This window comes from Chelonoidis abingdonii, chromosome 5, assembly GCF_003597395.2.
Source record: "Chelonoidis abingdonii isolate Lonesome George chromosome 5, CheloAbing_2.0, whole genome shotgun sequence".
Lineage (NCBI taxonomy): Eukaryota > Metazoa > Chordata > Testudines > Testudinidae > Chelonoidis > Chelonoidis abingdonii.
The window spans coordinates 4,031,847-4,055,923 of record NC_133773.1 but is presented as its reverse complement, the minus strand read 5'-3'; the positions used below and the strand labels follow the sequence as shown (position 1 = coordinate 4,055,923).

General features: G+C 44.8%; 2 protein-coding genes across 4 annotated transcripts in view; one reads left to right on the top strand and one right to left on the bottom strand.

Annotated features, from left to right (window-relative positions):
* The window catches only part of POMK (protein O-mannose kinase), a 20,111-nt gene extending 11,429 nt beyond the window's left edge, over positions 1-8,682 (bottom strand). The window contains exon 1 of the mRNA XM_032796597.2: positions 8,659-8,682. The gene's annotated coding sequence lies outside the window, so the exon portion shown is untranslated. The remainder of the gene's footprint in view (positions 1-8,658) is intronic.
* HGSNAT (heparan-alpha-glucosaminide N-acetyltransferase) overlaps positions 4,547-24,077 on the top strand; it is a 26,874-nt gene continuing 7,343 nt past the window's right edge. Inside the window, exons 1-10 of one of the 3 annotated variants that reach the window (XM_075066050.1) lie at positions 4,549-6,310; positions 7,664-7,800; positions 8,730-8,848; positions 12,318-12,387; positions 16,640-16,709; positions 18,420-18,523; positions 20,091-20,167; positions 20,872-20,902; positions 22,284-22,444; positions 23,383-23,498. In XM_075066050.1, the coding sequence (XP_074922151.1) occupies positions 6,170-6,310; positions 7,664-7,800; positions 8,730-8,848; positions 12,318-12,387; positions 16,640-16,709; positions 18,420-18,523; positions 20,091-20,167; positions 20,872-20,902; positions 22,284-22,444; positions 23,383-23,498 (1,026 nt within the window). In that variant the 5' untranslated portion in view covers positions 4,549-6,169. Of the gene's footprint in view, positions 6,311-7,663; positions 7,801-8,729; positions 8,849-12,317; positions 12,388-16,639; positions 16,710-18,419; positions 18,524-20,090; positions 20,168-20,871; positions 20,903-22,283; positions 22,445-23,382; positions 23,499-24,077 lie in introns of all 3 variants that reach the window. The other 2 variants (XM_075066052.1, XM_075066051.1) reach the window with 2 other exon arrangements.

Genomic DNA, 24,077 nt, shown 5'->3' with positions numbered 1-24,077 from the left:
TCCTTCCCCGCCCCCCGTTTCCCCCTGGCCCGACCTCCTGCCCCCAGGGTGGCGCGGGCCCCATCCCCCCCCCCCACCTGGTTTTCATTCCGTTTCCCCCGCACGTGTGGCCTGAACCACCCTCTGGCATGCCCCCCCACCGGGCCTGCTCCCCATTCTCCCCTGCTAGCTGGCTTGCTCCTGCACAGTCTACCCCCTATTTCCTTCTGCCCCATACCTGCAGTTGCCATATGTCCCAGTTTTATAGGGACAGTCCTGCTGTTCGGGGCTTTGTCTGATATAGGCACCTATTACCCCTCCACCCTGTCCCAGTTTTTCACACTTGCTATCTGGTCAGCCTGTCCACACCATCCTGTCTGCTCCTTGCCTTCCCCCATCACTTCATCTGCCCTCCCATTCCCTTTACCCCGCCTCCTACACTTTGCCCCTCTCAGTCCCTGCCTCCTTCTCCCTATCTCTGTCTGTCACTCCCTCCCCATTGCCCTTTCACACTCCTCTCTCTCACACGCACACACACACCCACCTACCCACCCTCTTTCCTTCAACTCACTGTCTCTCTATCATAGGGTGACCAGACAGCAAATGTGAAAAACTGGGGTGAGGGTGGAGAGTAATAGAAGCCTATATAAGAAAAAGACCCAAAAATCGGGACATCTGTCACCCTGCTCCATCACTCTCACTCTCCTACCATCTTGCTGTGTCCCTCCCCCAGTTTCTGGGGTATTCTCTGTTCTCTGCAGTAGCACTCCCACCCTTGCCTGGATTGGGCTTCGCCTCTCCTCCCAAACATGTTTTACAGCTAGAAATACCTGCCTGGCTTAGAGCAAAGCTCTTTGCTTGGCCACACCACAGACTGGAGCTCCATTGGGATCATCCCCACCTAGGCGTGAACCTGCAGGTTACTGCATGTGGGTGGGCCTCTGCTTCTACGTATAGCCCCATGGGATTTTGTAGTAGAAAGAGAGAACCTGGAGCACAGGGCATGGTGTAAAGCCTGAGGGCTGAACCAAAGTCAGCAAAAGCCAGGCCCTGCCATAAGCAAAGGCTTGCTTAAAAGTTCACTGTCTGGTACACGAACTTGGCAAAGACATGGTGAGCCATTGCTATAACACAGGCACTCCTAAGAACAGGGTGGATTTGGGTTAAACTGATTTAAATCACTAGTCAGGAAGACTCCATTTAATCATGGATTTCTACATAAAAGTGCATTCTTGTTGGTTGTTATAATCTTAATACATATTCTTTACAACTCAGATAGATGTAGGTTTCATTTTTAGATGGTACACATTATATATTTTTAAAGTAATTTATTTTGTAAACTTTTCCGATTAGTTTTACAGCTATATCAGAAAATAAATGAATGATTGGTTATTTCATTAATCAAAGGTAATTGAAGCAGATATTTATGAAGTCACTGGGAGATGAACTTATCTCCAGTTCAACAGGTTAATCAATACTATTTGGAGGATTTTCTAGCCATGCTGTATTAGGAGGAGAACATCACCAGATAGACATTTAAATTGTTTTATTTAATTAAAAACATTACGTATTCTGGATTATTTTCTTCAACAGCAAATTTACAGTATTTTACCAAAACAAGCATTTGAATTTAGTTAAACATTCAAGTTTTTTTAAATGAGATTTGTTTTTCTTTAAATTGTTTTTAACTAAAATAGTTAAATGAAATATTTAAAAAAAATTGATTATGTCAGCCAGGTCAACATGAGAAACTTACAATATTGGCTTCTGTAGCTAAATCAGTTGTCTTCACCTTCATTTTCCTGTTTGTTCATAATCTGAAAAAGAAAAACAAGCTTTCCTGCTTTTTCAAGACCAAATGATTTCTCAATTTGGAATGAATTAGTCCAAGGGAAGAAAATATTCTTTCTACAGTGGCAGAAGAAGCTATTGCTGTTAAAAGTGAGATTATCACTTCAACAGTCCCTGAATCCAAGTGTTTAAGTGATTTCCATGAGTTCACTCATTTAACTTTCTTTAAAACATCATTAGCAAATATATATATTTAATGGTTCACTCTTAGCTCTGAAGTTTATTATAGTTGGCATTATGAAGAGATGATTGCTGGATGTCCATGTCGTAGCCAGCTCCTCTTCTTCAGCAGTTAATGTTTGATCCTGGTACAGAATACTGAGAATATTTGCAAAAAAATGAGCTGGTGATAGTATGTATCCCATTCGTTTTTTTAATGCTTGTGATTTAACTCTGTCATTGCATATTTCTCTTTTTAAGATCTCAGTTCCTTCCAAATTTCAACAGTGTGAGCAATAAAACAGCTATTTCTCTGCATTCTATTCAAGGCTACAGAAATAGGCTTCAGGCAGCATGTGTTCAACATCTCTCTTAAACCCAATGTTGAGAACTTTGGCTGTGACAGTGCCATCTATTTTTTCACGATTTTGTTCACAAACGTTCATCAGATTAGGCCAGTTCTTCATATAGTGCTCAAAACAGTCTACTACTGAGTTCCATCACATGTCTTGTGGGCAAGTTAGTTCCTCCCACTTTTTTCAGAGCAACTTCTGCAAAGTGGTTGTTACAGAAGTATTTTGCAATTTCAACAACACTAGCCTTTATTTCTGGAACACTGAAGTCTTTGGCTAGCAGATTCATCGAATGAGCACTGCAACCATACGTTATCAGCTTAGGACTCTCTTCTAAATTTCTTCTCATTTTGGATACATTTGCAGCATTGTCTGTGACCAAGCTGCATACTAGACATTTGATTTTTTTTTCACAGTTTGTTTGTAAGTATTCTGTTCTTCTTGTAAGTATTCTGCTGTGTGTGCATCTCCTGATGTGTCAATTGTTTCTGTAAGGAAGACATTCCCTTTTTCTGTTGTAACACAAGTAGATACAACAGGATCATTGTGGACATTACTCCACCGGTGAAGACTCAGGTTAACAATTTCACCCTCTAGACCTTTTGCACAGTGTTCAATTTCTCTTTCATACACTTTATCCAGCAGTTTCCTGCGACATCTGCTCTGTTGGGTGAATTGTATCCTGGTCTTAATGATTGAACCATGTTAATGAAGTGTTGGTTTTCAATCATAGGGAAAGGACAGTTTGTTGCATAAACTGGGCAATTTTTTCATCAGTTACCTCTTTTGTAATCTGCTGGTTCTTATCTCAAACTTATCTATGGTTGCTTCTGGATGATGGAGATTTTTTTTTCTCTTTTTGCTACAGGTGATATACTGTGGCTATGTGACATACATGATGTGACTGAAACACTATCATTGGCAGATAACTCTGAAACTATATAAAATGATGGTGATCTTGAAGGTGGATAGTCTTCAAAATCCTGTATGTTGAGGATGGAGTCTCCTAAACAAAATAAGTCAATGCAGTTATTTAATTATTATTACCATACTGCTCATTTAGTATTACTCACTGCAGTCACTGACACTCAGAACGACTTTAAAGTGAAATTGTAAAATGAAGATCTGCCTATTTCAGCTATTTATTTTTTTATCACAACTGCATCTAAAATAATAGTACCATAGAGTAACAACTATATTTTTTGCTCAAACATGAGAATTCTAGACTAGTCCAGAAGGAAGACAGGCAGTCCTTAAGAAAGAAGTATGAAATAAAAAAGTTTACCAACCTGAAGATCCTGCATGTTCAGACATGTTCCTTTCATCATCTTCAACACAGCTTCCTCTTGAGAAGGAACACTTCTTATGATGTTGTTTCATTCGGGCAACCTGGCCTTGCATTTGTTTGTTACACTGTTTGCATTTTGCGTGCATGCCTGTCTTACCCACAGATAGAGGAACTTCATTAAAATATTCCCAAACTTGGTCTCTTTTATGGCCTGCCGCCATTATAGTTTTCCCTTCTAGTGAGAGAATGGTTTGGTAGATCTCAAATCAATGAAGGCTACACTCAGAAAGACCTCAAGACTTCTGGAATATGCTGCTCAAACAGTTTCACTTTTGTTTCTACTGCCTGTCCCTCTCTTTTCACATTTATCTCCAGACTTCTTCTCCTTGTCCAGATCTATTCCGCCTGCAACTATCTTCTATTCATCGAACTTCTTGAAACTTTGCACTTTTAGAGAGAGGTAAGGGATTGACTCTGTGTACTCAAATTTGCTGAGGGACAATAGGTTTGAGGTCTGTTATTTCTTACCTCTATATATTATTTAAAAACATGTTTTCTCTTAATGAGCATGTTATCTCTAGAGACACAAATCTACTAAGCACCTCTGATGGTATCTTCTAGACTGAGCACTGAGTCCCATTGGGTAGATAGAAAGATTAACCTAAATAATCTATACAAAAGCCCCTGCAACCCCATAAAATTGGGTCCCTATTCCATGAACTATTGGAACTAATTTACAAAACTTCCTAAACATTACATGAATATATTCTCATAGTATAGAATTAGAATTTATAATCCCTATTCCATGATGACATCTTTGAGCTATAATGTATCTTAATTAAAACTATCTTTAGACAGGTTTTTCCTCAAAAAGCATTTTATCAAAAAAATCAGATTTAAATTTAAAAAATCAGATTTTTTTTTTTAAATCACTGATTTTTATCCACCCTGCCTAAGAAGTACTGGGCACTGGGTATTCATATAGACGCATTCCAGAAGGCTAGTACAGGTACACCCCGGCATAGAGTTATGACATAAATACAGTCCTGGGAGATAGTACAGGAACACATCAACCCCAAGTAAGACAGGGACGCCAAGGCAGGGTGTTGGATGAAGATGTTTTGTTTAATCCAGGTGGTACAAGGTGTAGGGTCAGGAGAGTTATACGTAACTTGTTTGTATCAATGTTTGAAAGAGAAGTCATAGGAGGGGCACTTTTGTTCTGCCTAGGGGACAGCAGAAAGGCCTACTGCTGACTGAGCTGGTCCATTGTCACAGGCATACAGGTGTTACTGTACATGTAGAATCTATGAGGCACTAGAACCGTGCTTCTTCGGCAATAAACCTGGCCAAGCGCCTTTGCCACTGCCCCAAGTCTGTGGTTTTTCTGGATAGTACTATCAAGGTCTACTGAGCCGGCTGTCTGCAGAGCTGGAGCGGGACACAGCGAGAACACACGCGTATGCCAGCTGATAACAGATTCTAAGCAGTGACAGGATGTGAAGTAACTCGCCAGATCAGAGCCCCAGAGTTCATCACTCAGAAGAGATTCCCATCCCCACGCAAAACAAAATGGGACTTTGTATGTATGTTGGGTCTGTCTTCTGATGATTAGATTACTGGATGAGAGCACCCAGTTCGCGGGGAGCAAGTACTACGCATGCACTATCCCTCTCTCCTGCCCCCTTGCTACATCTGTGGGTATGTCTATACTGAAACTAAAAGACATGTTCTTAACTCGGCATTGCCTGCTTGGGTTTTAACAGCAGGGAGGACGTGGCAATGTGGTTTTTAACTTGGGCCTAACTGCATTGCATAGAGCACAAAAATACTCACATCCCTGAGCAACATAATTACGCCAACATGACCCACATTGACAGCACTAGATTGATGAAAGAATTTTGCCGTTGACCTAGCTACTGCCTAATGGGAAGATGAATTAAGTACAGTGATAGGAGAAGCCCTCCTGTTGCTGCAGTGATTGTCAACACTGAAGCACTACAGTGGCTGCTGTAGCATTTGAAGTGCAGACATAGTCCTGACCTAGCTATCTCCCTTAGGGCTGTGAAAAAGGTGTGACCTGTGTGACATAGTTAGGCCAACCTAGCCGTCACTGTAGACACAGCCAAGTTGACAGAATAATTCTACCACGTCTTGGAGAGATGGGTTCTGTATATTGATAGATAAATCCCTTCTTTCGATGTAGAAAGTGGAACAGCTTCAGCACTGTATCTGTGCCACTGTAGCCACATACCTTCAGTCTATACGCCTATGGTGAGCAGTCTTGTTACCTGCCCAGTCTGATTCCCCATTGGAATAATAGTACTCTGAAGCCACACTGAGGTGAAGCAGGGCTGGAGAGATGGGGTCTTTCCCATATAATTTCTGTGGTGCGTAGATTCTCAAGTATGAGCTACCATAAATAGGTGAGGATTGGTAAGGCTGCAATATAGTGTCTACTGAGCTGTCATCTGTTAACAAAGTTGCTTTATGTCCTGAAGCGTGTTATGCAGACTTTCCCCTTTCAAAATGTTAACATATGTCTTTCTCCACTTCTGCAACAGATTTGTCCAGAAGGAGACCCTTAGGGCTGAAAATTGATCAGGCTTTACTGCTGGTACACAATGAGTTGATGCATGAGAACTTGACAGTCTCTTGGCTTTCTGATTATTGTTATCAGGTAAACAGCCCTCTCCCTTTGTATGCTATGTCAGGTTTTGTTCTAGGGGAAGGCAAGAATGTGGCACTGGACCCAGGGTCAGATTGCAGCTCATGTAGACAATCCTGAGCTTGTGGGCACAATCTAGCTAGCTCAGATAGCAGAGCAGTGAAGCCACAGGAGTGTGAGCTTCATTGTGGGCTGTACAATCCTGCCCAGAACCCTGGATAATTACTCATGGGGCTAGCCCATGCTGCAGTGTGTGCTGCCACACGCCTTCACTGCTCCAGCATCCGCGCTAGCTAGATTAAAGCTAGCAGGGTGGTGTCTGCAGTCAGAGGGTTTGACTGTAGCTCATGCAGTGTAGACAGACCCAAAGACTTGTTCCCCTAAGGGATTGTGGAAATACTTGTGTTTTGAAAGTCCTGATTTTCTGTTGTTCAGTTTTTTCAGCTAGTTCTTGGGTGGGCAAAGGATCCATGTCATAGATGGTGGGGAAAGGTGGACATCTTCCATGCTCCCCACAGCCTCCAAAATTTCCCCCAACTCCTTTATCCCTCGTGAACCCTGACCCCATTCTGGACCCTCAGCCAGTGAATCACAGATACCTATGCATCCAACAAAGTGGGTATTCACCCTCGAAAGCTCATGCTCCAATACATCTGTTAGTCTATAAGGTGCCACAGGACTGTTTGCTGCTTTTACAGATATCTATGGGACTCATACCCTCAACTATGTCTTGAGGGAAAGAGCAGCAGGATGCAAAAAAAGGATAGGTCTTTCCTTTGGATAATGAGGTTGTCCGTAGTTACACTACAATTATAAGGATTTCTTTTTAAGTTTGAAAGGTGTATAAACCTTCATGCTTTAGGGCATAAGCTAACCACGGGTGACTGGTGAGGGGTTAAGAAGAAAGCTCTCTTATGGTCAGGTTATTCCATAATTACCTCCTTCAGGCTTTCTTATATCTTCCGAGTGCTAGCCCTGTCAGAGACAGGATATTGGGCTAGCTGCTCTGATCTGATATGGCATTTCCTGAGTTCTTAGTGGAGTGTGTCTGGTGTTTTTACATGATTAACTTTCCAGTATTTTAATTTATTCCTGTTTTGTAATTTGTATTTAATCTGTTGGGTTTTAGCCCTTTTGAAAATCCCACCCTGAGTGCCTAACTTTAGGCTCCTATTTTTGAAAATCTCGGCCAATAATTCTTCCTCCAGCCGCAGCTCACAGAAGTGTTACCTGCTTTCTGTTGGACAAGCCAGGCTTCCTTTGTACTTCTCTTTGAATTAAAAAAATAATAATAATTTTGCTCTTCCTAGTAAAATCGAGTGGGTTTTTTGTTTTTGTAATCCTTCATCTGTCCTTATTTTCTAGTGCTTGTATCAAGATCTGGTGTCTGTCCCAATGAGCAACACACTGGGAAAGTCCAGCATTGTAGCAGTTGCAGTTGATTCTCAGCATCCAATCACCCTACATCTCAATAGCACTGGGGCAGGCAGAGTGTTTCCCAGGTTTGTAACTGATCTGAAGATAACGTGTTGAAATAACCCACTAATGCTTATATTTTCTGTCACTTGCCAGCCACTGTCCCTAAAGTCTGTGGCCTCCTGGCCACAGTTATTACTGAGCATTTGAGAAGCTAGATTTGCAATTTAATCTTCATAATACCAACAGTATAAAAATACAATTTGTTACGATAGTGCCTAGCTTGTCCAATCACAAGTTGCACCCCATAGAGCTGTGTGCTGTGCACACACATAGAGACAGAGTTTAAGGCCAGAAAGGACAATCGGATCACGTAGCCTGGCCTCCTGGATATCACAGGCCACTAGGCACCCTCACACTAAACCCAACAACAAAATCAGACCAAAAGTCTATGAAGTCATGGTTCCTGCTACACAATCAATAGTGGAAGAAGTCATGTGACATATGAAGGGTGGAGTGGGTCAAGGGTGGGCTGGAGCGATCAAATGATACAGTAGAGGAAGCCAAACCAATGCTGACAAGAGAAGGGGCTTTGAGAGCTGCTCGGTGGCCAATCAAGGAAATGGCTGAATGAAAAGTGCAGTGAAAGCACCAAATCAGGGAGCAGGAGCCAAGCTGCAGTAACTATGGCAACACAGCTAGAAGATCTCACCAAGTAGGAAAAAAGAAAAATCTGGGCACAGGGTGGGGCTTTTTCAGCCCCGTCTCCTTTTGTATGTGCAGGGAGAGGTGGTCACTGCAGCCCCACTGCAAGGGGGGGGATGGGCCATGTGCTTCCCAACATGCCCCTACGCTTCTTCCCATAGCCTTGTTTTCATAGCCCTTCCTTTCAGCCCACCTCCCAGCTGGCCTACTCTGTAGCCCAGCAGTGCCTTCTTCAGTACCTGCAGGCAGTAGCGATGGCACAGCAAGTCCCAGCACAGGTTCCTTTTCCATCTCCCTTAATTCTTTGCAGGATCCATTATCACTTCGGAGAATTTGGAAACTATTCGCTTGTGGTAAACTTCGGTAGCGGCACCAAGATGATTTCCTGTAACATAATCATCAACGAAAGTCCTGTCAACAGCCATCTCCGTACGTAATGCCTTATGTTCCCCCTTTCCTTGTGTAAATCAAGTTGTGGGGTTTTTTTCTTTCAAGAAATCATCTCATTGAAATTCGCTGTAGCCCCCTTCCTAGCAAATCCTTGAGCCTAATGAACTCCCTGCATCCACTCCCTGTGCTCCTGCTCCCATGCCACAGAGCATCTGTTATCCATTTGGCCTGAGCAGTTAGCCGATATTCAGGAGTCTTGCAGATTGTTCCTGTTAGGAGGAGAAATTGATGATGGAGTCAGGTATTTCTTTGATGTGATCCTGTTTATTTACAAGAATGTGCAAAGTCTTATTTTTCTGAACACAGTAGGAATCAAACAGCATGAAGCAGTTTCTTGGCTTAGAGTCCCAAGCCTCTTTCAGCCAGCACTCTACCCAAACATTCTCTCTCTTAGCTTTTTTTCAGGGTCATGCTACAGGTGCATCTCTGCCTGCATATACACTTCCTTGCTACCTTCTCCAGGACATTTTGTGTTTTTTTCTGCTTCTTCTAGCACACAGACATGCAGCTGCAATCAGATCAATCCCCTGCCTTTGTCATGAGACCTCTGGGAAACCCCTTGGACTACATGGCCCAGGGTTGCATGCGGCCCAGTCTTTGGGAGCTAGTTTTCCATTGTTTTAGCTATTACTGAACAAAGGGCCATTTTATTTTTCCCTCATTTAGCCTGAATAGAAGGCAGCTATCAGACCCAACAGCTTCAAAGTGGTATGATTTTCCAACTCCCATCATAACATATCTCTGGATTAAATACAGTGCCTCCAGTAATTGTCTCCACTACAGTTTTGTCCTTTCTTCTTTCAACTCTGCCTTTCCCTTACTGCACAGCTTGATTTCTCTTCCCTGATGGACTCCCTCACTTACATCCTTCATAGCCCCTTCTCTGGCTTCGATTCGCTCTTCAAATCCACTCCTCTTCATGTCCCTGCCTCCCTTTTGGCCAGAGATTCTGCTACTTACTTCTGGGAAAATATTGACTCTGTGTAATGCAGGCTCTTCTCCTTCCCTTTCCTCTGCCAGCCTTGCTATGCCACCACCTTCCCACACTCTGCTACCTGCTCCTTTCTCAGACATTGTATGGTCTCGCATACCTTCTTCCTCCAAACCCTTGATCCTATCACTTCCTTCCCTCCCTAACAGCTGCCTTTCTTCTTCCACTCTTACTTATCCGTGATCTCTTCCTCTCATCCATCTCCTCCTCTTAATATCGTCTGTTCCCATGAATGTCACCAACGAACCCATCTGCATCCTTCATTGCGTGTTAGCTATGCCCTCCTTGCCAGCTTTCTATGAGGTTTCCTGACTCCATGCTTGACTGCTTTTCTGCCTGCAGTATCTACCCTTTCCAGTGTCCTAGCAGTTTCTGCTCTCCCTTGGTGCCAGGGTCAGGCCACACTATATCAAAATGCTCCAGTTGGTTGTGTAAGACTGTCAAATGTGTGCAAGGTTGTTTCAAAGCACATCAGACCTTTTTCAGTGATGTCTAACTCAGAAGCATCTCAAACAAACAGTAAAAGCTGGATTCAGGAGATACCCAATGGCACAGCCAGCTGCCTTCCAGGTCTCTCCTCATATGGGGAGGGGGCAGGATATATATATATACACGCCTTCATCTCCTAGGATGCCTTACCTCAGCCCAGGACCACAATCTGGCTGCCAGGAAAGACGTTTGCCAGGGCTGGAAACTGCCCTGAGCTTTTCCTCACCATGGAGGTGAGAGGAGCTTTCCACCCTGCCCTGCTCCTGGAGCACCACTTGTGGGCCCTAAAAGCAGAGCTTGCAGTGATTTCTCTCAGAATGCCACTCTGATACCCCTTTCTCTTGCTCTTTGACCTTGATCTGTCACACAGCTATGTCTCCCAGCAAAATGTGCAGTGGCATAATGCTGGCCCAGCTGGTCTCCCTCACACCTTAAGGGGCGCGTACACCCCATTAAAGTGTCCCGTGGGCTTCTGTCCTTGGCCTGCTGCTCTTCTCCTTCTGTATCTTACTATTTATTTATATACATTGCATCAGCACGCAGAGGCCTTGACCAGGATTGGGCCCCATTATGTGCGGTACTGTACGAACACATAGCACAAGCCAGTCCCCGCTCCGAAGAGCTTACAGTCTAAATGGACAAGACAGACACACAAAAGCAAAACAGTCACAAGGTATGTGTCTGCGTTCTGTTTTTAAGATTTAGATCCCACTTCCTCTTCCTCCCAAAACACACCCACCCAGCAGGTTCCTCTGCACTCAGTGCGCTTTGCTTCTGCCACAAAGCATTGGACTTGTTTGTTTAATCTTGTCTAGTCGCCTGTTCTGTTTTATGTTAATGCCTGTTGTCTCTCTTCTCTGTGTGTCCCTCCCAGAGCTGTTTCAGTCTCTAATCAGCATCCTTTGCAGTAGATAATTCTTTAATGTTTCCTATTCCTTTAACTCTAAAGAAACTACACCTGTGTGAAGAAGTGATTTTTTTTTTTTTTTTAATTTCCTGACCATACCAAAAATTGGGGTGGGGTGGGGGTTAATTTCAGGTTGAACATAACATTTTGTTTTATTTTTGAGCCTTATTAAATGTTTTTTATTTTTAATAAAATTGAGGTAAGTTTTGACATGAAAAGTCATTTCAGATCAAAAAATTGAAATGCTCCAAAAAGGTCAAAGTGAAATGTTTTGTTGTTTTGGAATATTTTTAGATTTGCGGAGGGGAAGGGGCGGCAAACAAATTGGCAAATTTGTCTTAAATTTATGAACTATTTCAGTGCCCCCGAATCTGCATTTTTTTATTTTTTTTTTGGTGAAATAGTTTTGACCAAACTGTTTCCCTCAGCTCTGACAGAGATATTCCCCATGCTTGCAAATCCATACATCTTTGACTCGTCTACCTCTTTTACTCCTTGCGTTCAGGCTGTTTCTAAATCCAGCCAGTTCTTCTTTTACAACATATGCCACTACCACTACAACTATGATATGTTTTGCCTTGGTTATTTTTATACTGGAATATACAGTCACTGGGTTGCAGTCACCTTTGGTTTGTTTTTTTTGCTGGGGCTTGTGTTCTCACATAACAATACCTAGCATTTTCATCACTAGAACTCAAAGTGCTTCACAGTCTTCAATGTGTACAACTGCCATAGGGCTGAGGGAGGGAAGTATTATGTCCGTTTTACAGATGGGGAACTGAGGCACAGAAGCTAAGTGACTTACCCAGTGTCACACAGGAAGTCTGTGGCAGAGCAGGTAATTGAACCTTGGTCTCCCAAGTCCCATGCTAGTGCCCTAGCCCTTGGCCAATCCTTCCTTCAGGTTACGGTACCACTCTGAGGTTCCTGTAGCAAGCTGTTAGCCTGACTTCTCGCTGGATTACTCCAATTTTACAGAGGTGTAGCACATTGATGTATCAGGCCCAGAATGCCCATTGTTTTTGTTACCTCAGCTATGAAGATGTCTTCTTTTCCTGCAGCTATCCTGTATGCATTCCTCATTTATATGGGGGTTCTCAGTATCCTGACAGTGGGACACGTCTTCGTGATGTAAGTGGATGTTGTTTGTGAAACATTCCTGTACACGTTAGAGACTCTCTTGGGGGTTTTGTTGTAGATGAAAGCACACTCACTGTTCTTATTTATTTATATTGCCATAGGACCCAGGAGCCCCAGTTATGAACCAGGGCCCTTTGTGCTAGGTGATGTACAAACACAAAATAAAAAGATCCTGCTGTCTCATGAGTACAGACCGGGAGCTAGGCTGTCTTACAGCTGGAGTCTCCTGTTCATTGGAGCTAGGCTGATTTGCACCAGCTGATTATCTGGCCTTCAGTTTGCTAAGGTCCAAGCTCTTGATTTAAGGATAAGAAATTTATTCCATAGATTGAGCAGAGAATCTTGTGGCACCTTATAGACTAACAGACGTTTTGGATCATGAGCTTTCATGGGTGAATACTCACTTCGTCAGATGAATGTAGTGGAAATTTCCAGGGGCAGGTATATATATGCTAGCAAGCAAGCTAGAGATAACGAGGTTAGTTCAATCAGGGAGGATAGGCCCTGTCGAGCAGTTGAGGTGTGAACCAGAGGAGAAACTGTTCTGTAGTTGGGCAACCATTCACAGTTTTTTCAACCCTGAGCTGATGTTGTCAAATCTGCAAATGAATTGAAGCTCAGCAGTTTTCTCTTTGAAGTGCTGGTCTCGAAGTTTTTTGCTGCAGGATGGCCACCTTAAAGTCTGCTATAGTGTGGCCAAGGTAGGTTAAGTGCTTCCCTACAGGTTTTTGTATATTGCCGATCCTACATATCTGGATTTGTGTCCATTTATAACGTTTTTTTTTTTTTTTTTTTTTTTTTTTTTTTTTTTTTTTTTTTTTTTTTTTATTTTTTTTTTTTTTTTTTTTTTTTTTTTTTTTTCCGTAGAGACTTCAGTTTGGCCGATTATACATACCGAGGGATGCTGGCATATATGCGTATATTACATTGTGATCGGTGTGATGAACGGTGTGATGTGTGGCTGATCTGGGTTAGGCGTTCGATTGGTGTCCGCCGGTATTGTAGATATGTGGGCAAAGTTGGCATCGAGTTTGTTCCCATGGATTGGTCCTGAGGTAGCTACTATGCATGTGTTGTGTGGCGTTGCTGGTGAAGAATACGTTTCAGGTTTGGCAGGTTTCTGGGCAAGGATTGGCCTGCCACCCAGTAAGTGGAGATCTTTCCAGATGGGTTTAATCCCTGAGATGCGTTGATGGGTTTTTAGCTGGGGCTGTAGTGATGCAGTGGATCCGTTGTTTCTTTTGGGCTCTGTTGATCTGTTTCCTTATTTCCTTGTGCGGGTATTGTAGTTTTGAGAATGCTTGGTGGAGATTTTGTAGGTGTTGGTCTCTGTCTGAGGGGTTAGAGCAGATGCGGTTGTACCTCAGTGCTGGCTGTAGACAATGGATCGTGTGATGTGCCTGGGATGGAAGCTGGAGGCATGAAAGGTAGGCATAGCGGTCGGTAGGTTTTCGATATAGGGTGGTGTTAATGTGACCATCACTTATTTGCACTGTGGTGTCTAGAAAGTGGACTCCCGTGTAGATTGGTCCAGGCTGAGGTTGGTGGTGGGGTGGAAAGCAGTGTGAAATCGTGGTGGAATTTTTCCAGAGTCTCATTACCATGGTCCAGATGATGAGATGTCATCAATGTAGCGTAGGCAGAGAAGGGGCGTGAGTGGATGAGAGCTGAGGAAGCGTTGTTCCAGGTCAGCCATAAAAATATTTGGGCATATTGTGGGGCATGCGGGTGCCCATAGCAGTGCCACTGATCTGGAGATATATCTTGTCATCAAACTGAAATAGTTGTGTGTGAGTATAAAGGCACAGAGCTCAGCACCCAGTTGTTGCTGTGGCATCATCAGGATACTGTTCCTGACAGCTTGTATTCCATCTGTTTGTGTAGAGAGCCTCTACATCCATGGTGGCTAGGATGGTGTTTTCTGGGAGGTGACCAATGCCCAAGAAAGAAACAACAGGACCACTGCATCACTACAGCCCCGCTAAAAAACCCACTCCAACGCATCTCAGGGAATGAACAACCCATCTCGGACAATGATCCTCCACTCACTGGTGGCAGGCCAATCCTGGCCCCAGAGCAACCTGCCAACCCTGAAACGTATTCTTCACCAGCAACGCAACACCACATGCCAATAGCTACGTACCTCAGGACCAATCCATGGGAACAACCTCGTGCCAACTTTGCCCACATATCTCCGCGGCGACATAATCCAGAACGCCTAACCAGATCAGCCACACATCACCGTTCATTCACTACCCGTCCACCAATGTTAATGATACGCCATATATGCCAGCATCCCTCGGTATGTATAATCGGCCAAACTGAAGTCTCTACGGAAAAAAAAAAAAAAAAAAAAAAAAAAAAAAAAATAAAAAAAAAAAAAAAAAAAAAAAAAAAAAAAAAAAAAAAAAAAAAAAAAAACGTTATAAATGGACACAAATCCAGATATGTAGGATCGGCAATATACAAAAACCTGTAGGGAAGCACTTAACCTACCTTGGCCACACTATAGCAGACTTTAAGGTGGCCATCCTGCAGCAAAAAACTTCGAGACCAGCACTTCAAAGAGAAAACTGCTGAGCTTCAATTCATTTGCAGATTTGACAACATCAGCTCAGGGTTGAAAAAACTGTGAATGGTTGCCCAACTACAGAACAGTTTCTCCTCTGGTTCACACCTCAACTGCTCGACAGGGCCTATAGTTGGATAGATTGACAATATTGCTGGGTGGGTTAGGGGTACCACGGTTGTGGCCCCATACGTCAGGTAGGAGTTTAGACAGCTTACAGTCCTTTTTCCTTTGTAGAGAGGTGAAGTGAGTAATGTAGATCTCCTGTCTTATTTTAGTGAAGTCCGAACTGCTGACTGAATTTAGTAGAGCTACTGTGAAACAAAGGAGTTAATGGGGGACTGGGTGGCTCACAATATTGGCAATGGAACATGGAACCTTTCACCACTTCTGGTCACGTTAGGTAGTGTCTGAAAGTCTGACAGCTGTTGGTGCTAGAGAGCCAAGGTGGGGGAGGTATTATCTTTTATTGGGCCAACGTGTGTTGATGAGAGACAGACACTTTTGAGCTTACACAAAGCTCTTCTTCAGAGCTCACTCACCTTGTCTCTAATATGCTGGGACCAGCGCAGCTACAAAAATGCTGCATACAGCTGTTGGTCCTCTCAGTCCAGGCCTGGAGTGCTAGGTTTTGGCATTTCAGTTGGTGGCTGGTTGATACTGCTCTTACTGAAGAGCCAGCGGTAACATATTAACCAACTCCTCACTGTAGAATTCTCTGCAGCTTAGTGCTGGGCCCTGTGCATGGGATGGGGTGAAGAGACATGCATTACTGCTGCCTGTGCTGTTTTTTTTTTTCTAGGGATACTTTCTGCCAGGCTGTCATTCTGTAGGCTTTCACCAGCCCTAAAATCTCTTCCATGCCCTTATCATGTTTGTGATGCCTGAATTGTAAATGGAGTTTTATTGCCTCTCATGTAATCCTCCTTGTTTACTGTATTTTTAGCTGTTCTATCAGACTGTGGCACAGGAGCTGGGATGAGAAATGAATGTGAGAATGTAGGCCTGAGTTCAGGAACGTACTGAAGCATGTGATTAAATCCTTGTTGTCATCCCAGGGGACCCCGTTCTGTATTTTGCTTCAGGCACCCCAACAGTTCAGGCCAGCGTCATTTAATCATCACACAGTTATCGATGCTGATATCCTCCAACCAAATCACAGTGTTGCAAAGTTTAATGCAGGGAATGTTTCCATGTGCTTCCAGTACTACGGAGTATCTAGGGCCCTGAATCAGGAAAGCATCTCCTGTTCAAAACAGCAGTTCAGCCCCTGGTTAAGACCTATTCCAGTCAATAGGATTTACGTATGTGTTCAACTATAAGGGTTGGAAAATCTGTTTACATAGCCATCCGTCCTGTGCACTGAATGAGGTGGTCCTGCATGTAAACGAAAAGGGGGGTGGAAAATCTGAGCATGTGGTGATTGTACCATAGTGTGTATACACAACAGGGCTGAATTAAGATTGCACGAACCACCTTAATTCTGGCACTTTAACTTTTGTGTGTTTAACTTTGCAAGCTTAATAATGTTGTACTAATCCAGGGAGGGGCCTGGGGATGGGGGTAGATATTCTGTGTCTGGTTTATGTTGCTCCAACATGATTTGATAGCATGTGTTTGTTCTGAATAAGCAATAGAGTATGATTTTATTTTTTTACTGTTCTTGGTTCACAGCATCGATCCAATCAGGAATTGGTTTTACAAGAAACTGCACCCAGAAGACACTGATCATCTCATTAATTCTGTGAGTTGTTAGAATGCGTTAAATTGCCGTCCATGTTTTTACACTGAAGCGTTCACACGAACTAGGCCTTTTTGAGATTCAGTAAATTATCAGCCACATCCCCCTGATGAACAGGTTCCTGGGCAATCCTTGAAGTGTGGGCAGAGAGCTGTCTTCCAGGGCTGCCCAGAGGATTCAGGGGGCCTGAGACAAAGCGGGGAGCGGACATAAAAAAGGCACCACCTGCTGCGGCACTTGTACGCACCAGGCGGCGCTCCGAGTCTTCAGCAGTGGTGGCAGCAGGGGGTCCTTCACTCGCTCCGCATCTTTGGCAGCACTGAAGGACCCACCGCTGAAGTGCCGCTGAAGACCCAGAGCGAGTGAAGGGCCCGCCACCGAAGTGCTGTCGAAGACCCGGTCCACTGCCGGGTGAGTAAAAATTAAAAAAGCGCCTCTAGCCAGGGAAGGGATTTTCAACCAGGGCTCATGGGGCCCCTGCAGGGCCCGGGGCCTGGTGCAAATTGCCCCACTTGCGCCCCCCCCGCCTTTCTCCAGGCAGCCCTGCTGTGTCAATCTGGGGGGAGCGCTGGAGAGGGCTCACCACCTATGGTTAATGTATGTGCAGTGGATATATATAACTCTCAGGATACATCTACGCCAGAGCTGTGCGTGTAACGTCCAGCTCAGGTAGACATATATGATTGCGCTAGCATGCTAAATGTAGAAGTGCAGCTTTGATGGGCTAGCCTCACCAGGTACAATCCTGTCCGAGACCCTGGTTGCATACTCACGGCAGCTAGCTGCTAGCCTGTGCTGCTGCCCTGGCCACACTCCTATTTGTAACAAGCCAATTTCATCAGAGCTAATGTGTGTACACCTATCTGAGCTGAAAATTACACCTCTAGCTCCAGTGTACGTGTACCCTGTCAGTAACTGCACATCAGGTGTTTTGCCTCTCTCGCTAGTTTCAGTGCAGGAAATATTCCACTGAGAGAATTACCCTGTTGTGACCTGGACAGTGTCAAGAGAGGAAAACTCTGCTGGCTGCTTCCAGCACTAGAGGCAGTTCTAGGCACTCTGAACTCAGGCCTAAAGTTCTGTGATCAGACCAGGGCCTGCAAGTGCTGCAGAGGCTGTGGGCCACATTCTGCACTGTTAAACACTTGCAGATGTGGAGTACAGCTGTTGGAATCACTCTGGATTTACACTGATATAAATGACATCAGCATCTGGCCTAGTGTACTTTGCCCACACAGGATGAGCACGCTTCAGTGTTATGCTCCCCAGTTATTCTCTCGGGAGTCTGTTGTACATGATCCTCATCACTGGTGTCGTGCTGAGTGCATCAGTTTTATCCACACAGCACCGTGTGAGGCAGAGAAGTGTTATCCCCACTCTATTCATGCGGAACCGAGGCACAGGGTAGATTCAATGACTTGCCTAAGGTCACATGGAGTATATGGTCAACACTGGGATTAAACCCAGCTGTCCTGAGTCACAGTTCAGTGCCCTGCCCACTGGTGATTAAAGAAGTGTGAAATGTGAAATACAAGGAATCCCTCAGTGGGGAATAAAGAGAGAAATGGGAAGAACAGAATTAGTTATGGTGTGTGAAAATGTCCAGTATCTCTAGGCCTCAGCTGGCAAAGTCACATTCCTCATATGGTCAGGATAGCAAAGGTGTTGAGGCAGTTGCTAGCTTTTCTTCTTGTGTGGTGTTTCTATTCCAAGGAGCTCGGATCTCCAACCAGAGCAGATTCCACAAGCAGTAATGTCCCAGCTACCACGTGGACCGTCTCCCAGCAGCGACTGCGCTCCCTTGACACATTCCGAGGGTAAATTGCAGCCTCAGAGGCTTCTGTACCACTCGCTATAAAGTTCCTCTAGGTTTGAACAAATGTAATTATGGCCAGAGTATGAAACCTTCACCTCCAGGGATGGTAGAATGTCATGGTATTGGATGTGGATTTATATGTATGGAGAAGAAAACTACCTATTAATAGAGATGGCTGGAAATTATTTTTTCCCATGAAAACTTGAGTTTTCAGCAAATAATCAAAAAACAGAATATTTTGGCTGTAAACCAAAATATTTTTGATTGGTAATGGTGTCCTAGTGCCTCATGGGAGTTGTAGTTCTGGTGCCTCATCCTCTTCTATAGGGTGGCTCTTTGGTCAGACTACATCTTCCATCATGCACCATGGTCTTCCCTCTTGGATAGTGTAGGGCATGCATCATGGCAGTCTTGTGACCCAGGTGCTTCATGGGAAATGTAATCTGGATGGAAAGTTTGCCATAGAGGGGATGGGGGAGCATGAGGCAACTGAGCTATGACTCCCATGTGGCACTGTCGGGGCATTTCAGAATCAAAATATTTCACTTTTAGGTTGAAAACTCTATTTATTTTTTTTTAAGGCATCCAGGATTTCAACAAAACATTGACATTTTCCATGGAAAGCAGACACTTTTCATGAAAAACAGTGTGTCAAAAACTCAGTTTTCCATCAAAAAACAGTTTTGATGGAAAACTTTTGACCAGCCCTACATATTATGATAACTTCTTCCTCTCCCTCCCTATGAGAATTGTTCCTTGTAGTGCATTTAGTAGTATCTGTCCTGTCTGGTTCTGATGAGCCTTTCACCAGTTCCCTTGACAGACAATTCCACAGGCTGCTAGATTTCCATGGCAGGAAGTTTTTCCTGGTGTCCAGCCTCCATTTCCTTTTTCCTGCATGACTTTTAGTTAGATTTTCCTTTATTGTACTCAGTCATTCTCTTCCCTCCAGGAGGCTTACAAGTAAAAAGACAGCCTCGCTGTTCCCTGCCCTGCTCCTAAATTTCCTGTGTGGCCTTGGTCAAGTCTCTTAACTCCATGTTCTGATTTATCTGCTGTCTACAATTCCTACAATGGGAGGAATGATGATTTTCTCTCTTTCAAGGGATGGGGTGAGGGCTGAGGACTTGCTAAATGAAGTTGGTGGAGTACATGGAATTACTAGGACCAATCTGTGCAATCTCTGGTTTAGAGATCTGACAGCCCCAGGGAGTCCATTTAACGGGGAAGAACTGCAGGATCCTACTTCCTGGGTTTCCTGAAATGTTTAGAATTGGGCTGGAGCAATGTGGGGAGCCAGCTTTGTGAACTTATATGGGAATATGAACAAAAATCACACTCAGCGTGCTTTGTAATGTGACTTTCAAGTGCTCTCTCCTTCTCTCAGTCAACATCAGTTTCCTCTGAATGAAGGTCATTCACTGATCCCTCAACAGCATATTTGGCTGTTGTGTTTACAGGCTTGCTTGACTGAAAAATGCTTTAACGGGGTAAAATATTAAGTGCGTGTCTGTTTCTGACACACACTATTGTACCTGCGTTCTCATTATTTTTTTGTGTCGTTTTAGGCTCTCTCTCATAATTATGGTATTTGTTAATTACGGAGGAGGAAAATACTGGTTCTTCAAACATCAGAGTTGGAATGGTAAAGTATGGTTCATACATGTAATACAGACCTTAGTCACAGAAACGAACATTCAGGGCGAGCCTCAGCTAGCGCACATAGGTGTGGCGCCATTGAAGTCAGTGGAGCTATGTCGGTTTACACCAGCAAAGGATTTAGCCCCCAGTATCTAGCAGGAGAGTAGTTCAAAGCACAGTGTGACTGTTCCTGGTATCAGACAATCTTGGGAAGGCTCCATATTGTCACACAACCTTTTTGCTTACAGCTTTAACAGAGCCACACATTTTGAGTGGCTGTGTTCTTATTCAACGTTTATGGTGGTAGGACCTAGAGGTGACAGCCAGGTCATGGTCCCATTGTGCTAGGTGCTGCATAGATAACATTAATGGCAGCCTTGCCCCAGTGATCATGCTTGATGGTCTTGTGTTCAAACATATTGTGCTGTGCTTATATCATGGTAAATTGTGAAGGTCCCATGGCAGAAGTCTTCCCTGTGACACAGCCATTAATTCAGACAGTGTTTGGGCAAACAAACTGAAGGGAAAGTGAAGCAGATACAGTCAAAGGAGTAGTTATTTGTCAGTATCTTTTAGGACACTGCTTAAGAATTTGGTTTACTGAATCACTACAGGCATTCTGCAGTTCCTCCGCAGACTTAGAAAGGAGGGTCGTCATGAGTGCAGTCTTTCAAAGCAATTAAAACTTGTCTATTTATTCCTTTGTAGGCTTAACACTGGCAGATCTTGTGTTTCCATGGTAAGTCTTTGTGGTGAATACTATTATTTTGTATTATCGTAGCGCCTGGGAGCCCCAGTCATGGACCAGGGCCCTGTTGTTCTAGGTGCTGTACAAACATGGAACAAAAAAACAGTCCCTGCCCCAAAGAGCTTTCAGCAAAGACAACAGACAGATACTGACGGACAGACAGGGAAGTATAAGGAAACAATGAGACAGTATTGGTCAGCATGATGAGCTGTGATCTGAGCACACCAAGAGCTGAACCATTGTCAAGGGTTTTGTGGGCTTCACAGCAAAAGAGAGTTTGAAGGAGGATACTCCCTGAAAGGAATAAATCATAGAATCTCAGGATTGGAAGGGACCTCAGGAGGTATCTAGTCCAAACCCCTGCTCAAAGCAGGACCAATCCTCACACAGATTTTTCCCCCAGTTCCCTAAATGGCCCCCTCAAGGATTGAGCTCACAACCCTGCATTTAGCAGGCCAATGCTCAAACCACTGAGCTATCCCTCCCCTAGACTACAAGGGTCACACAGTGGAATGCTGCTAAATTGCACTTCAGTACACCTAATCCATTTGGAAAATTGATTTTGAGGTGTATTGTGTTTGGGGTTTTTTTTGTTTGTTTGTTTTTTTAAGCACAGATCAATGAGAGTCTCCTGCTATGCCAGGAACAGGGCTAGTCTAGGTGATGTGATATATGCCCTGTGGGCTAGTACAGGGGTGGACAAACTTTTTGGCCTGAGGGCCACATCTGGGTATGGAAATTGTGTGGCAGGCCATGAATGATCACAAAACTGGGGGTTGGGGTATGGAAGAGGATGAGGGCTCTGGCTAGGGGTGGGGGCTCTGGGGTGGGGCCAGAAATGAGGAGTTCAGGGTGCGGGAGGGGGCTCCGGGCCGGGGCAGGGGGTTGGGATGCGGGAGGGGGTACAGGCTCCAGCTGGGGGTTCGGGCTCTGGGGTGGGGCTGGGGATGAGGGGTTTGAGGTGCAGGAAGGCGCTCCAGGCTACAACCGAGGGGTTCAGAGAGGGGAGGGGGATCAGGCTGGGGCAGAGGACTGGGGCGTGGGAGAAGATCAGGGGGTTCAGGCTCTGGGTGGCACTTACCTCAAGCAGTCCCCAGAAGCAGCAGCATGTCCTCCTTCCAGCTCCTGTGTGGAGGCGTGGCCAGGTGGTTCTGCACGCTGCCCCGTCTGCAGGCACCACCCACGCACCTCCCTTTGGCTGCAGCTCTTGGCCAATGGGAGCTGCAGAGCTGGTGCTTGGGGCAGGGGCAGTATGTAGAGCCCCCTGGTTACCCCTATGCATAGGAGCTGCACAGAGTCACAGCAGTGGAGTATGTGTGATTAGTCATGTTTCCCCTGAATAGACCCATTTCACAGCTGCTTGCTTTTCTAGGTTTGTGTTTATCATGGGCACCTCAATTTCGCTGTCACTGAACTCCATGCTGAGGCGGGGATGTTCGAAGTGGAAAGTGCTGGGGAAAGCTCTCTGGAGGAGTTTCTTGCTGTTTCTAATAGGCATTGTAATCATCAATCCCAATTATTGCCTTGGACCGTGTAAGTGGAGAGAATTCATTTTTGTTTGCTTGTCCTTTTTGGAATTTGTAGCTTTCATTTTAATGTCCCTGTTATAGAATGAATATATGATCAGTCCCACCCCATGGACCAACTGCAGGTAGAGGGCAGTTCTGTGCTGTCATAAACCAAGAATGGTGAGCTGTTCAGCTATGCTGCATAACTCTGGCAGCCGTCTGGCTTAGGGCTGTCTCCTTACTGATATTCATACATTATAAAGCCAGAAGGCACCATTAGATCATCTAGTCTGACCTGTGTAACACGGGCTGGAGCGTTTCATCCGAGCCATTTATTTGAGCCCAGTAACTTACTGAAGCGTATCTTCCAGAGAGACATCCAGTCCATAGAAGACTGGGACCTCCCAATTTTTGCCTCTAGACCATCACACCCTCCTCTTTGTATCCTGAGAATAACAGCTGTGCTCAGACTGTGAAGTTGCAGGGGAGCGGGAAAGGAAAGCCTGGGGTAGGAAAAATTGTGCTTAAAGGAAGGGGCGCAGTGCAAGTGTGTTGCTTGCATTTCATGGGACGGTCCCGCCCTGTGCCCTTCTCCCTCCCTGTGCAGTGAGACGGGGTGGGGAAGAAATATCCCCCAAGCTGTGGAAGTGGGACACAAAGTGAGTGCATCACACACCTCCTCTGGGACCCTCCCACCCCACAGCGTCCTAGAGCCCAGCCCGAGCCCGGAAGTGTACACAGCAATGAAACAGCCCTGCAGCCTGAGTCGGCTTGCACGGGTCAGCTGTGGTTTTTTCTTCGCTGTGTAGACATTCCCTGCGGCAGCATGAGTACATAGGCCCTAACCCAGGGGTGGCCAACCTGAGCCTGATAAGAAGCGAGAATTTACCAACGTATGTTGCCAAAGAGCTGCAGTAATACGTCAGCAGCACCTCTCTTACATTGTGTGTATGTTTCCTGTAGTGTCCTGGGATAATCTGCGGATTCCAGGTGTACTCCAGAGACTGGGATTTACCTACCTTGTGGTTGCAGTCTTAGAACTCCTGTTTGCTAAAGCTGTGGCTGAGAACGATACCTTGGTGAGTGATCCTTGGATATAGTTGGCTTCGATGATGCTGTAGGGGCAGGCTGTAAACATTCGTAGGATACACAGCACCGTCACGTTTGCCTCTTCACATGCAGTCTGTTGTAGGATGGTAGCCTCTCCTGTGCCTGCCACTGTAGTCCTGTCTCTGGCAGCTCTTGTGTGGTTTTAGGAGCCATGCTGCACAAGACTAATACCCGTTTAACTGTACAGAACAGCGCAAGGGGGTTGCTCAGGAACTGAGCAGAGAGGGGTGCATTTCAACAGCTCTGCTTGGCTAGCACCAGCTTGGTTGTCGTGTAGAGGATTATAAAGGTCCTTACGAATTGACTCCTTCCTGATCTGCAATCAATGGCTCTTGGGCCTGGTCTACACTACGCGTTTAAACCGAATTTAGCAGTGTTAAACCGATTTAACCCTGCACCCGTCCACACAACAAAGCCCTTTATATCGATATAAAGGTCGAAATTGGTATTGCCATGTCGGATTAGGGTTAGCGTAGCCACAAATCGACGGTATTGGCTTCCAGGCGGTATCCCACAGTGCATCATTGTGACCGCTCTGGAAAGCAATC